The 12,432-nt window shown below is 40.8% G+C and overlaps 1 protein-coding gene across 3 annotated transcripts in view; it reads right to left on the bottom strand.

The window, feature by feature from the left end:
- The window catches only part of c11.1 (maestro heat like repeat family protein c11.1), a 212,376-nt gene that overhangs the window by 185,585 nt on the left and 14,359 nt on the right, over positions 1-12,432 (bottom strand). For all 3 annotated transcript variants that reach the window (XM_075703967.1, XM_075703969.1, XM_075703968.1), the window contains exons 5-6: positions 8,312-8,468; positions 5,755-5,853 (exon numbers count right to left, since the gene is read on the bottom strand). In XM_075703967.1, the coding sequence (XP_075560082.1) occupies positions 5,755-5,853; positions 8,312-8,468 (256 nt within the window). The remainder of the gene's footprint in view (positions 1-5,754; positions 5,854-8,311; positions 8,469-12,432) is intronic.

Raw genomic sequence — 12,432 nt, 5'->3', positions numbered from 1 at the left:
TGGCTTCAGCAACATTCCTTGTTCTACCATTGTTATTAACTTCATGGTGATAAGTGTGCGACTGCTAAATGACCAGAAAATCTTAAAAGAGCTGAACAGAAGGAAACAAAAACTCTCAAACCCAGAGAATAGAATCTGTGGTACAGTGCACAAAGTCAACTCATTCCAATTCAGAGCCTGTACTTCTCATTCCCATGGTGGTTAACCCCTTAGATATCTTTTATGACCTCAGCTCATCACAAGCAATTGACATTTTTTGGCTTTGATGAGCTGATCTCGTCATGGGTATTTGGCCACTTTCTGAATGGCTTTTGACAAGCTAAGGTTATCAAAGCGTGTTTTTCCATTTAGTACATAGATAGCATTAGCGATTTTGTTTTCAGCGTGTTTATTTGAATTTTTTTTTTTTACACTAGATGGCAGCAAGCATTCCATGAGCACTGAGTTCGCCCTCTTCTCGCAATATTTTTTCACCATTTCAAAGAAGCATGGCATCATCCATGCGGCGCTTTAGTGCGGTAGATTGCAATCTGTCTGATGATGACAGCAAAAGTGACGAGGATGTTGACTTTGTGGTTCATTCTTCAAGTGAGGAAGGCAGTGACGACACTTTAGACAACAGTGAGCCTGGAGATGAATCAAGTGTTGACGAGACGGTCGCCACCTACCATGAACTATCTTTTTGTATGTTAAACAAGTTACTGAAACATTTTGCACCACAAAAAAAATTTATTCAATACGATACCATTAGCTTGAAAGAAAGTAAGCCCTTAAGGGGTTAAACAATCAAAGTGCAAGTTTTTCTTTTAGTAAGCTTGTACGACGCTTTAGGGTAACAAAGAAAAATGAGGCATGTCAATACTGTTTGGTGTTGTGTTAGGTGCTGGTGTCAGTGATAGCTTTGTACAGGTGCCATGCACAGTGTTTACCTCGCATCCACTACGACACTGAACCACAATTAGCATTGTGGCAAAGCAAATCGCTTGCACATTTTTCTAGTTATGCGAGTTCAACAGCTTCCACGTTTTCTGTTCCTGCTTCTTTGACCAATAAATATTGCCAACAGCTTTCAGTCTACAGCCTATGGCTTGACCATTTTGGGTATGTTGGCAACAGTTCCTCACTTTCCAAGAATTCATGCCATGTTCCTCATCTAGCCTTACTGCTTCTAGTGGCAAAAGCATGCAACAACTGCCCAATATTTGTGCATGCACATGAACCTGTACTTATTCAAGTTATCAGCATTACAAGGGTAAAAAGGATACTTTAACACTATTAGTCATGACAAGAACTACCACATGAAAACTACCAAAGTACCTTAAACGTTTTTATGGATTGTGCCCTTCATTATAAAAATTCATAAATGGCATGCATTAGGTTAGATTGACCTCTGGCGATCTCTGCAGATGTGCCTGCACTGCCATTGCCAGGCAAAAAGTCACTTCATACCAAGGCGTGTGATGATACAAGTACAGTAATGGGGGGAAACCCTCGTTCCCAGCAGGCCAACGTGAAGGAAAAAAAGGAAGAGCCATTTGTGCCAGCAAGCAGTACAACAAAAGTCTGCCCACCTACTTCAACCTCAGCATTTAGTTTTCTTTTATAATGCAGAAATATGTGAATGCACACGTTATTAGATGCACGGTGGAAAATATACTAGTACCTCAGTTGGATTCTAATCTAGGTCTGTTGTGTGGCAGACTAACTAGCATTCTACCATAAAGTTCGAGCTGCAGTTTGCTGTCTCAGCTGTGACTTGCTACTAATTGCTACTGAAGGCTTGGAATTGGCAGGCTTGCACAGAAAAAATTAAATGGGCCTTTAGTGTGAAATGGTGTGAACGAATGCCTTTACAACCGCATGTCCTATTGCTTTGTCCCTTGGCTTGGTAGGAGAACCATCTTGCATCTTATGGCAGTATGTAAAACATTTGGTACAGCAGAAACGACTGTGATTCGCATATCTGACTGGACACAGCCTTGCGTCCAGTCGAATAAAGATTTATCATAACTGCGTGCAGAGCGTTATTTTTTAACTGAGAGAGGGTGACATGCTGACAAGGTTGCATTGTACATGTACATGGTGTCAGAATCTGGGTTTCCCTTGCCTAAGCATCCCATTTCATTTCAGGAGCTCTGAACAGGTAGGTGGTCAAATTACAACTCGCTAGAAGAGCTTGAATTCAACTGCATACAGTGCAGCCTGCTTTACCCAGTTTCTTTTTTCTTTCAGGTTACTCACTACTGTGTAATATAAGGGAATATTATGACACCTTCTATCCTTTCAATTCAATCTGGTAGATAATTCGACCATTTTGGTTTAATTAATGGACGTTGAATTGGTCCAGTTATTTTTCCTTCAGAGTCTAATTTACATGTTAACTACCTACGCAATATTATGCTTTGTCATAGCTTGCAACAGGTTGTCAAATATCCAACATGCATTCACAGCATGTCGGCAACGATTCTTGATCTTTTTTTTGTAAGTCGATCCATTGAAAATTTTTCTGTCTCCGTTGAACCTGGCATTTCTGACCATGAACTCGTGTATTTCACATGCTCGTTGAACTCACGTCAAGTCAGTAAAAATAAGACAATTACTATTAAAGACTTCTCTCGAGCCAATGATGAAAGCGTTCTAGATTACCTTGAAATATGCCTTGACAATTTCCGAGGGCATGATATTACTGTACTATGGGACACATTAAAAAATATTGTTAATCACTGCCTCGACAATTATATTCCGAGCAAAACTAAACGAACATCTACAGTTACTCGCTGGATAACAAGAGAAATCTTACACCTTAAAAGAAGAGTTAAGCGCTTAAGACGGCGATGTGGTTCACATGACGAAATCCAAGAAATCCAGAATAATTTAAACCAAAAGTTATGGCATGCTAAGCTTCGCTACTTCCAGCATACACTGCCAAATTTTATTCGCTTCACACCGAAAAAATTTTGGGCCTTTCTAAGAAAAAAGAACAAGGCAATTAGCCATATTGTACACGAGGGGATTATCATCAATGAAAATCACAATATTGTGCAATATTTTAATCAATACTTCCACAGTGTTTTTTCTAACTATGATACTACTACACTTCATAACTGTACACCATGCAACTCTGCACCTGATATTGTGTCACTACAAGGTGTTGTTTCAATGCTACTCAACTTTAAAACTAAATCCTCCCCAGGTCCAGATGACATAATGTTTTTTTGAGGAGGTATGCCGAAGCATGTTGTACCTCTACTGAAAAAAGGTGACGCCATACTAGTAACAAGTTATCGTCCTACATCACTAACTTCATTATGTTGCAAACTACTTGAACATATCATAGCTAAGGAAATTAATAAGTTTATAGGGGATAACAACATACTTTCTTCTTGCCAACACAGTTTTCGCAAGGGTTTTTCAACTGTAATACAATTAACAACAGTTATCCAGTTTTGCTAGTGTTCTTGATAGGATCGGTCAATTGATGTAATATTTTTAGATTTCAGAAAGGCGTTCTATGTCGTATCACATAGCAAACTTATTAATAAACTAGAACCAGTTAACCTCCTAACCTACTTAGTCTGACTAACCGCTTGCAATTTGTTTCAATTAATGAACGCTCATCCAACGAACTTCCAGTATCATCTGGAGTGCCCCAGAGCAGTGTAATGGGCCCTTTACTATTCTTGATATACATTAATGACATTACAAATTATATTAAATTCCTGGTTCAAATTAGATTATTTGCGGACAATTGTGTACTGCATAATAAAATTAACTGCCATGAAGATCAATTAGTACTAAACTCTAATCTCCAAAGCATTTTTTCGTGGTGCCATCAATGGAGCATAGAATTAAATAACAGTAAAACTGTGTACATTTCAATAACCAAAAAGAAAATTAATAAACTGTCGTTTGCCGACAAACTAGGTTCTGAACTGCTTGCGGAAGTCAGCGAGTACAAGTACTTGGGAATCACAATAGCCAACAACCTCAACTGGAGTACTCACATCTCTAACATATGTAACTCTTCGTTCAGGAAACTTTGCTTTCTCAGACATAAGCTAAAACATACACCTCCTAGAACTAGGTTAACGGCTCATACATATCTAATTCGACCTAAACTCGAATACACCAGCATTGTCTGGGATCCCTATACAAAAATTAACATCGATGCTGTTGAAATGATACAGCGTAAAGCTGTAAGGTTCATTTATTCTAAATATTGTACAAGTGACTCTCCCTCTAGTGTAATGACGCAGCATAACATTCAGACTCTACAATTACGAAGAAAAATACAATGACTACTATTTCTGTTTTCACTCAAGAATAACCTCGTGTCTATAAACCCAGATCCTTATTTAAAACCTCTAACAGCACATCGAACCCGGCATCGTCATGCTGACTCTAACACCTTATAACACCAGAACTAACCTTTTCAAATATTCTTTCTTTCCATGAACCATAACATATTGGAACAACCTACCTTTTTCAGAGTTATCTAATGCTGATTTTTTAGAACATATAAGTCTTTTGACTTCACTGGCATTAATGTACTGTGAATTTATACCTACACTTATCCCTTTTCTAGTGTTCGATTATCCTGTGTCTCGTTGGCTGTACTAACAGCCTCGTAAAATGTTTTTTTTTCTGCTTTTTTTGTGTGTATCTGCGTGTGTGACATGCTTTTGACAATTTGGTTGCATTTCAAGTGCGTAAACAACTTTATATATCATTGTGTTTCTACGCTTCATTGCCCCGCACTTGATGTTGCTATTTGCTAATATTTGTACATTTCGTGCCTTCTTTCTTGTCATTTTTCTGCTTTTACTATTATTACTCCTCTTTGTTGCTAGGTATATTATCTTGTTATATGCTAATATTTGTACGCGTTACTTGGATATATTTTTATGTACTTTTGCCCCTCCTGCTTGGGCCCTCTTTTGGGCCTGCAGTATCCTGTAAAAAAAAAATTAATTGCAATGATGCAATTATTAGACGCTGAAGGTATACTTTGCTCAGAACTGCTGCAGTGCAAAATGAAAAATGCAGTCTTTTTCACACCATTCAGTGCTGAAAGCAGACTAGTTCAGTAATAGACTGCTTCCAAACATAAACTGTGGTGAAGCTTCACTTTTTTGCTGATTTGAAAGCTGTTGAGTCAGCCTTTTTAATATCATTGCATGTATTGAAAGTTGTCTTTCTTTTTAGCCACATTTCCTCTGCATTTTTGTTGTCACTCAAAAGCAGAAAAATATTCAGTACATGTTTCCATATATATTTTTTTAATATATGCATTCCATTTGACTAGAAATATTTGCCATTTGAAAACTCCTATTAAAAATGCAATGAATTTTTAACAGCTATTTGTTGTAAAAAGCAGCAGCTTGGTGGCCTTTTAGCCCCTCTAATCAACATGAGACTTAATTTCTCTATCTTTGAGAGCTTGGCATGCAGATGTTAGTGTCTTTCATTTGTACCACACAAATTATGCAATTGAAAATCCCTTCTCTCTCTCTCTCTCTCTTTTGCAAAATAGACTATAGCATGCAATCTGAGTATACCATTTTAGCATGAACAATCCAGGGGTATGCCCATAGGAATTTCCTAAAGTTATCAAAACAAATGAAAAGGACACAGTACCTATATATCAACACAGTATACACGCAATGATAAAATCATCTGTATTGCAGAATGTGTGTGCCATACTATAATGTATAAAATAATGTTCATCAGTAAGGAACAAATTTCATTTCTTACCAAATGCCATAGCCCATCTGAGCTGCTCAGTGCGAGCTCCGCTCAACATTGGCAGCATGGTGCCAAGTAGGGCTTTCAGGAAGGGCATGATACCAAATGCTGGATAAAAAACATCACACCTTTAAGCCCCCTGTTTAGAGTTACCTAAGAGTGCAAAAAGACATTTTCAACAGAATAATACTTAATAAGAAGTGTACCAATACACAATTTACATGTAGAATTTGATCATAATATAGTGCAAAACTAAAAATCATTCTAAAGCCCCTTAATTAATACGGCTTCAGTCATGCCTTTGTTGGTTTTATGAAGTAAAAATAATTAAGGCTTTTTAGCAAGTTAGCAAATAGCATTACACAAAATATCACTTCAAGCTATTGTGCCATCCACTTCTAGGCAAAAAAAGATATAAATAATTTTAAACAGTTTCCAGTGGCCCTTGAACCACATTTACCTACATATTAATGTAGCTAGTTTTACTTAAAGGGACACTAAAGGCAAATATTAAGTCAAGCTAAAGTGATAGATTAGTGCTTGAGAATCTCTAAGGAGTCGATATTATCACGAACAGAGCCTTAATAATTGAAAAATTAAGGTAAATGCAGGGCATGATTAGAGACTCCCCCGGGACATTCCAAGTACTTGCCCGATGATGAAAGCACTCCACAGTTAAATCTGTCACTAGTACTCAACCACTCGTTGCAGAAAACATCCTTGTTTTCTATTATACGACAAAATAAAATGCTACTCATCCAGTTCAATTTCATTTTTATAAAAAGGAACTCATTAAAATTACCCTTGACAATGACGCAGGCAGTCGAAAAGTTTCGTTTTCATTCAACTCCGTGCTGCCCATGCTTTCGCGTTTCAGTAGTTTCGTTATCGCGTGCTGCGCTGGTTTTTCCGGCTCGCGAAACTCGCACAAACTGCAAGTAGCAGAGAATTCAACTTCCATGTGATGTTGCGGGATGCCCGAATGGTCCACGCCACTCAACCAAAAAGCAGCTGCTGCGGCGAATCCAATTGTCTTGGCTCGCCACTACCATCTATTGGGCGCCGTTTTGCTCACGGAGGGCAGCAAAGGGTGGGGTGGCGTATGCAATGTCACCACTCCCTCTGTTGTGTAGCAGGAGATTTGAATTTTGAAAAAGGTATTCGGGCCCTTCAGATGCAATTTTCTCATAGACTAAGTCTTTTCTTGGCACGAAACAAGTGTTGCGATGTTTCTGGAATGGTATTTAAACAGTCCATGTCGACTCAGTATTTGCCTTTAGTGTCCCTTTAATGGAGACAAAAACAATGAATTGATGCTGCCACACCCCAACACAAAGCTGTTATTTTATTGTCTCAATCAACTACAGCACAGAAACCATTTAACTAGCAAGTTTTGTTTATTTTTCAGGAAATGCTTTATCACAAGATTTTTGTTAGTGCTTTTCCAATTTAAGTTATGTTGTAAAAATGGTTTATTACTTGTATTTGGCTGAGAACTTTGTTCTGAAAGGGCAACTTTGACTTGGCACACAAGTAAGCATTGAATATTACAACTTTCTAAACACATGCTAGAAACAATGAAGTATAAACAGCCAAATAAACTGTCAGTATCTAGACAAAATATTCCAAGATTATTTATGTGCCACCTATGATGTGTGCAACAAGCCTTGGGTGGCAGGCTACATCAGATGTGGCCCAGAGGCCTAATTTGGCCATGATACAGTGCATGAACACTAGAGACTTCGTGAAGAATCATGTTAATGCGAAAGCGTTAAAGTCCCCATGTCACAAGAATCCGATGCCTGCGTCTTCGTGAGCAAAAATTTCAGTATTTTTGGTATATGTATATGCCACGCCTTGTTATATGACATGTGGTATACTGTATGCGAGTTATATTGCCACATCATTCTATCACTAAAGTTGCTCATACCTTGTCTTACAATCTTGACAGTTATTCCATGGAATTTTGAGAATGAAATCCCACAAACAATTGTCATGAAACAAAATGACAGCGCATGCCTTTTATGTGAAATCTTCTTAGACTGAAATATTAAAAGTGCAATACAATAAGAGGAACCTGAAAATTATGAAATTTTTTATGAGCACCTGTGCACTACCTCCGGGATTGGCCCATGCAAGAGGCTGCACTTTTACCAGAAAGCTCACCTTCACGCATAGCATTCACCGCCAGTGTTTCCCAGTAAACATTATGGTTGCATATGCTGCAATTGGCGGGACGCGTGAGAAGCAGTCAGGGAAAGTTTAACCATCCTCCAAATTTTTTACCTACAGCACTAACCCAGTGTACAATAGAGTTGTTGGCATTGAGATTTCCAAGGTTCCTTTTGGTTGGTTTTTCGCCATGTTGGATATTCCTTCTTTATAAAAATTATGACAATTACAGGAATCACTGGAAAGCAAACAATTAAAGCCAGCCCACTTGCTCCCAATCTTAAGAGTCTAAGCTTCCCCAACAGTGTAACAGTAATGTGGGAGAAAACCTATTCTCATTTCAAATACAATGCAGAGAGCCAAAGAAGAGTGTTTTTTTCATAATGACACTGACGGTTGGCAAGGGCCAGTCCTGCGAGGGTCTCCAAAACAAGCGGGTGTGGCAGGGAGCCCGGCTGAAATCTGGCTTGGACCAGCTCCATTGTCTCAAGGGGGTACTGTCTGCCCAGGGCTATCACTATCCCACAGAGAACACTGTCTGTTGCCACTTCCTGCACAAGAAAATGAAAGCATAGAAAGTGCGGTCACAAATAAGCTAGCACAAACTGGCATTGTCAAAAGCCTTTACTAGAGCTGAACATATGGTGAAAGGATGTTAAACACAATGACAAGACCTAAGCCATCTCTACAGTTTCACCTGCAAGTTTGCTCCAACTTCATTGCCACACCACTTAAACCTCACATGCTCACTTGTGCACAATGTCTAATCTTTACTCAAGCATCAATTGTAGCAAGGAATCCACAGTGCAATAGCATTCCATGGGGAACAAGTATAAAACACATGCAGCTCAATGGACAAGTATGCTAGGACAGCTTTAGTTATATAGTTACTTGTGTAATAGATGCGCATTTTACTTAAGCATCAAGAACAGCAAAAAATCCACAGCGTAATAGCTGATGTAATGTAATATACAGAGTATGTCATAGTCAGTGACAGTGTTGGATGATGTCAAAGAATGGGTGAGATGTGGTGAACTGATAAATTGGTTAACTTTTTAACTAGAACAGACTTTGATTAACATGAACTCAGAGACAGCAAAAATCTATTAGTCTTATCAGAAGCTTGTCTTAAAAAGAAATGATCCACAAAATTCAAAATCTACTATTCCTGGAGCCCCTAAATGCCTAAGCCTGAATAACTAAAGGCAGGTGCAAAAGACTATTTAAAAGATATTCATTACACAAATTATAGCCAAATGCACTTTTAAGCAACTGAGTGGTTGTTGCTTGCTGGCACTGTCATCATCAGCGTATTTTATGTCCACTGTAGGACGAAGGCCTCTCCCTGCGACCTCCAATTACCCCTGTCCTGCGCCAACTGATTCCAGCTAGCACCCGTAAATTTCCTAATTTTGTCGCACCACCTAGTCTTCTGCCATCCTCTACTGCACTTCCCTTCTCTTGGTACCCATTCTGTCACCCTAATGGTCCACTGGTTATCTAACCTACGCATTACATGACCTGCCAAGCGCCATTTTTTCCTCTTAATGTCTATTACAATATCATCTATACCCGTTTGCTCTCTAATCCAAACCACTCTCTTTCTGTCTCTTAAAGTTATGCCTAGCATTCTTCGTTCCATTGCTCTTTGCGCGGCCCTTAACGTGTTCTCAAACTTCTTTGTCAATCTCCAAGTCTCTGCCCCATATGTCAGCACCGGTAAAATGCACTGAGTGTATACTTTCCTTTTCAATGATAACGGTAAGCTCCCAGTCAGGAGCTCACGATGTCTGCCGTATGCGATCCAACCCATTTTTATTCTTCTGCGAATTTCCTTCGCATGGTCAGGGTTCCCTGCGATTAGTTGACCTAGGTAAACATACTCCTTCACAGACTCTAGAGGCTGACTTGCAATCTTGAACTCCTGTTCCCTTGCCTGGTTATTTATCATTACCTTTGTTTTCTGCATATTAATCTTCAACCCCACTCTTATACTCTCCCTGTTAAGGTCCTCAGTCATTTGTTGTAACTCGTCCGCAGTGTTGCTGAATAGGACAATGTCATAGGCAAACCGAAGGTTGCTGAGGTATTTGCCGTCGATCCTTACTCCTAAACCTTCCCAGCTTTAATAGCTTGAATACTTCTTCCAAGCACGCAGTGAATAGCATTGGAGAGATTGTGTCTCCTTGTTTGACCCCTTTCTTTATATGTAGCTTCCTACTTTGCTTGTGTAGAATTAAGGTGGCTGTGGAATCTCTGTAGATACTTTTCCAGGGTATTCATGTAAGCATTCTGTACTCCCCGATTACGCAATGCCTCTATGACTGCCGATATCTCTACTGCATAAAATACTTTTTCATAATCTATGAAATCCATTTGGAGAGGCTTATTGTACTCTGCGGATTTCTCGATAACCTGATTAATTACACAGATGTGATCCATTGTAGAGTATCCCTTCCTGAAGCCAGCCTGTTCCCTTGGTTATGTTAGGGTTGGAGTGCAACAACGCGGGCAAAAAGTATGCTCTACCGCCATGCCTCATCGAAACGACAAGTGCATTCCTAATTTGCTGTTGTAGTCTGGAGTGGTTACCAGTCTGGCAGGCGCCCCGCAGTACTTACAGGCCCCTTCGTGCGTGTGCATGCCTAAGCGAAACGAAGAGTGGATTCCTGATTTGCTATGGCTGTCTTGAGTGGATGCCGGTCTGGCAGACACTCCACAGTGTTCACAGGCCCCTTTGTCTGTGTGCGTGAAAACCCTTTCGCAAACCCAGGACCTGCAGGCTGCCGCCAGCGGAGGCACGCTCGTGAAGACGTCAACTGGGAGAATGGATCAATCGCCCATCCACAACCAGACGGCCTTTCTGCAAACCAATGACTCGCGAAAGAGAAGAGCTCAGCTGCCTACAATCCCCGGGACCCGCGGATTGCCACCAACGAAGGCAAACGCAGGAAAACATCGTCCTGGGAAAGTGGGTGCCGCCGCCAAGCACCGTGGGACTCGGTGCATGTCACGTGACGTTGACGTGAGCAAGATCCTGCCTACAATTTTGGTGGACATATTTAAAGGGCCCCGCAATGTACTTTTTCACTTCATTCTCTTCTTCTTACCTTTCACCAACCATTGAATAAACCGTGCAAGTGTCGCACTAGAAGTCGTCTCGGCCCTGCCTGATCGCCATGGTCTACCAGACACCCGCAGCCTGCCGACAAGTCCACGCTACCCAATAGTAACGCCGGTCGAGGTTGAAGAACCAGGCGTCGCAACAACTGTCGGCAGCGGTGGGGTTCGCTACCCTGGAGAACACAACTGGTTGGCAGTAAGTGGGATTCGCTACCCTGGAGACCCCAACTTTGGACGACATCTAAGAGATCGTCTCCTCTTCGTCCTGGTGACAACGTTCGGAAGGAAGGTGTCAGGATTCATGACTGCATATGGTGAGTGCACGACTTTTCTTCACTAAGATATCACTTGGCTTTATGTATTTTTTTTTAGAAGTACAGAGCAGTGATTTTTCTTTAACCGTTGATGGAAGTTTTGAGTACGTTGAGGTTGTCATAGAGTGAAGAGTTAGCAGCACTGAACTTGAAGGCGCTAAAGAAGTGGGAATTGTTGAGCTTGACCAGAGAGTTGGGCCGCCAAATTGCCGAATCAAAGAGAAAGCTGGAGATCATAGAGGTGATCGAAGCGACCGGGGCAGATGACAATGAACTGAAGGAATACCTAGAGAACATCATGGATAAGGAGGAAGAGCGTAAGCACGTAGAAGAAAAAGAAAAGCGTAAGCGCCTAGAAGAAAAGGAAGAGCGTAAGTGCATAGAAGAAAAAGAAGAGCGCAACCGTGTTGCATGCAACACACTCGAAATGAAGTGCCCAGAGATTGAGCTCCTGAAAGCTCAAAATATTGAAAGACCTAGCAAAGAGGCACGTGAAAGCGAGCAGGATGAACTGAAGGAATGCCTAGAGATCATAGCAGATAAGGAAGAAGAGCGTAAGCGCTTAGAAGAAAAGGAAGAGCGCAAGTGCCTAGAAGACAAAGAAGAGCGGGCTGCAGCCTCGAAATGAGGCGCCTAGATATTGAGTTTCTGAAGGCTCAAAATACTGGAAGACCTAGCACAGAGGCACAAGAAAGCGAGCGCAGAATGACAGACTTGATGGCACCCTACGCAGTAGGAGGGGACATAGGTCTTTTTCTGATGCAGTTTGAGCGCACATGTGAGAAGGCGAAATTCGCAAAAAACACGTGGCCGCAACGCTTGCTCACGTTGCTGCCACATGATGTAGCTGATATCATTGCCCGGATGGGGAAAGAAGAAGCAGAGGACTCCAATGAAGTCAAAGCGAGTCTGCTTAAAAAGTATAGGTTAGCAGCAGAAGCATGCAGGCGAAAATTCGAGAGGTCGAGAAGGCCAAAAGTAAGTCATACTCCAATTTCGCATACACCTTGGAGGTAAACCTGAAAGAATGGCTCAGAGAAGATGTTGCACTCGGCGACGCCGAAAAGATAATGCAGTA

The sequence above is a fragment of the Dermacentor variabilis genome, chromosome 1 (genome assembly GCF_050947875.1).
Source record: "Dermacentor variabilis isolate Ectoservices chromosome 1, ASM5094787v1, whole genome shotgun sequence".
Taxonomy (NCBI): Eukaryota; Metazoa; Arthropoda; class Arachnida; order Ixodida; family Ixodidae; genus Dermacentor; species Dermacentor variabilis.
The sequence above is the reverse complement of the archived record's forward strand: the minus strand, read 5'-3'. Positions and strand labels throughout refer to the sequence as shown.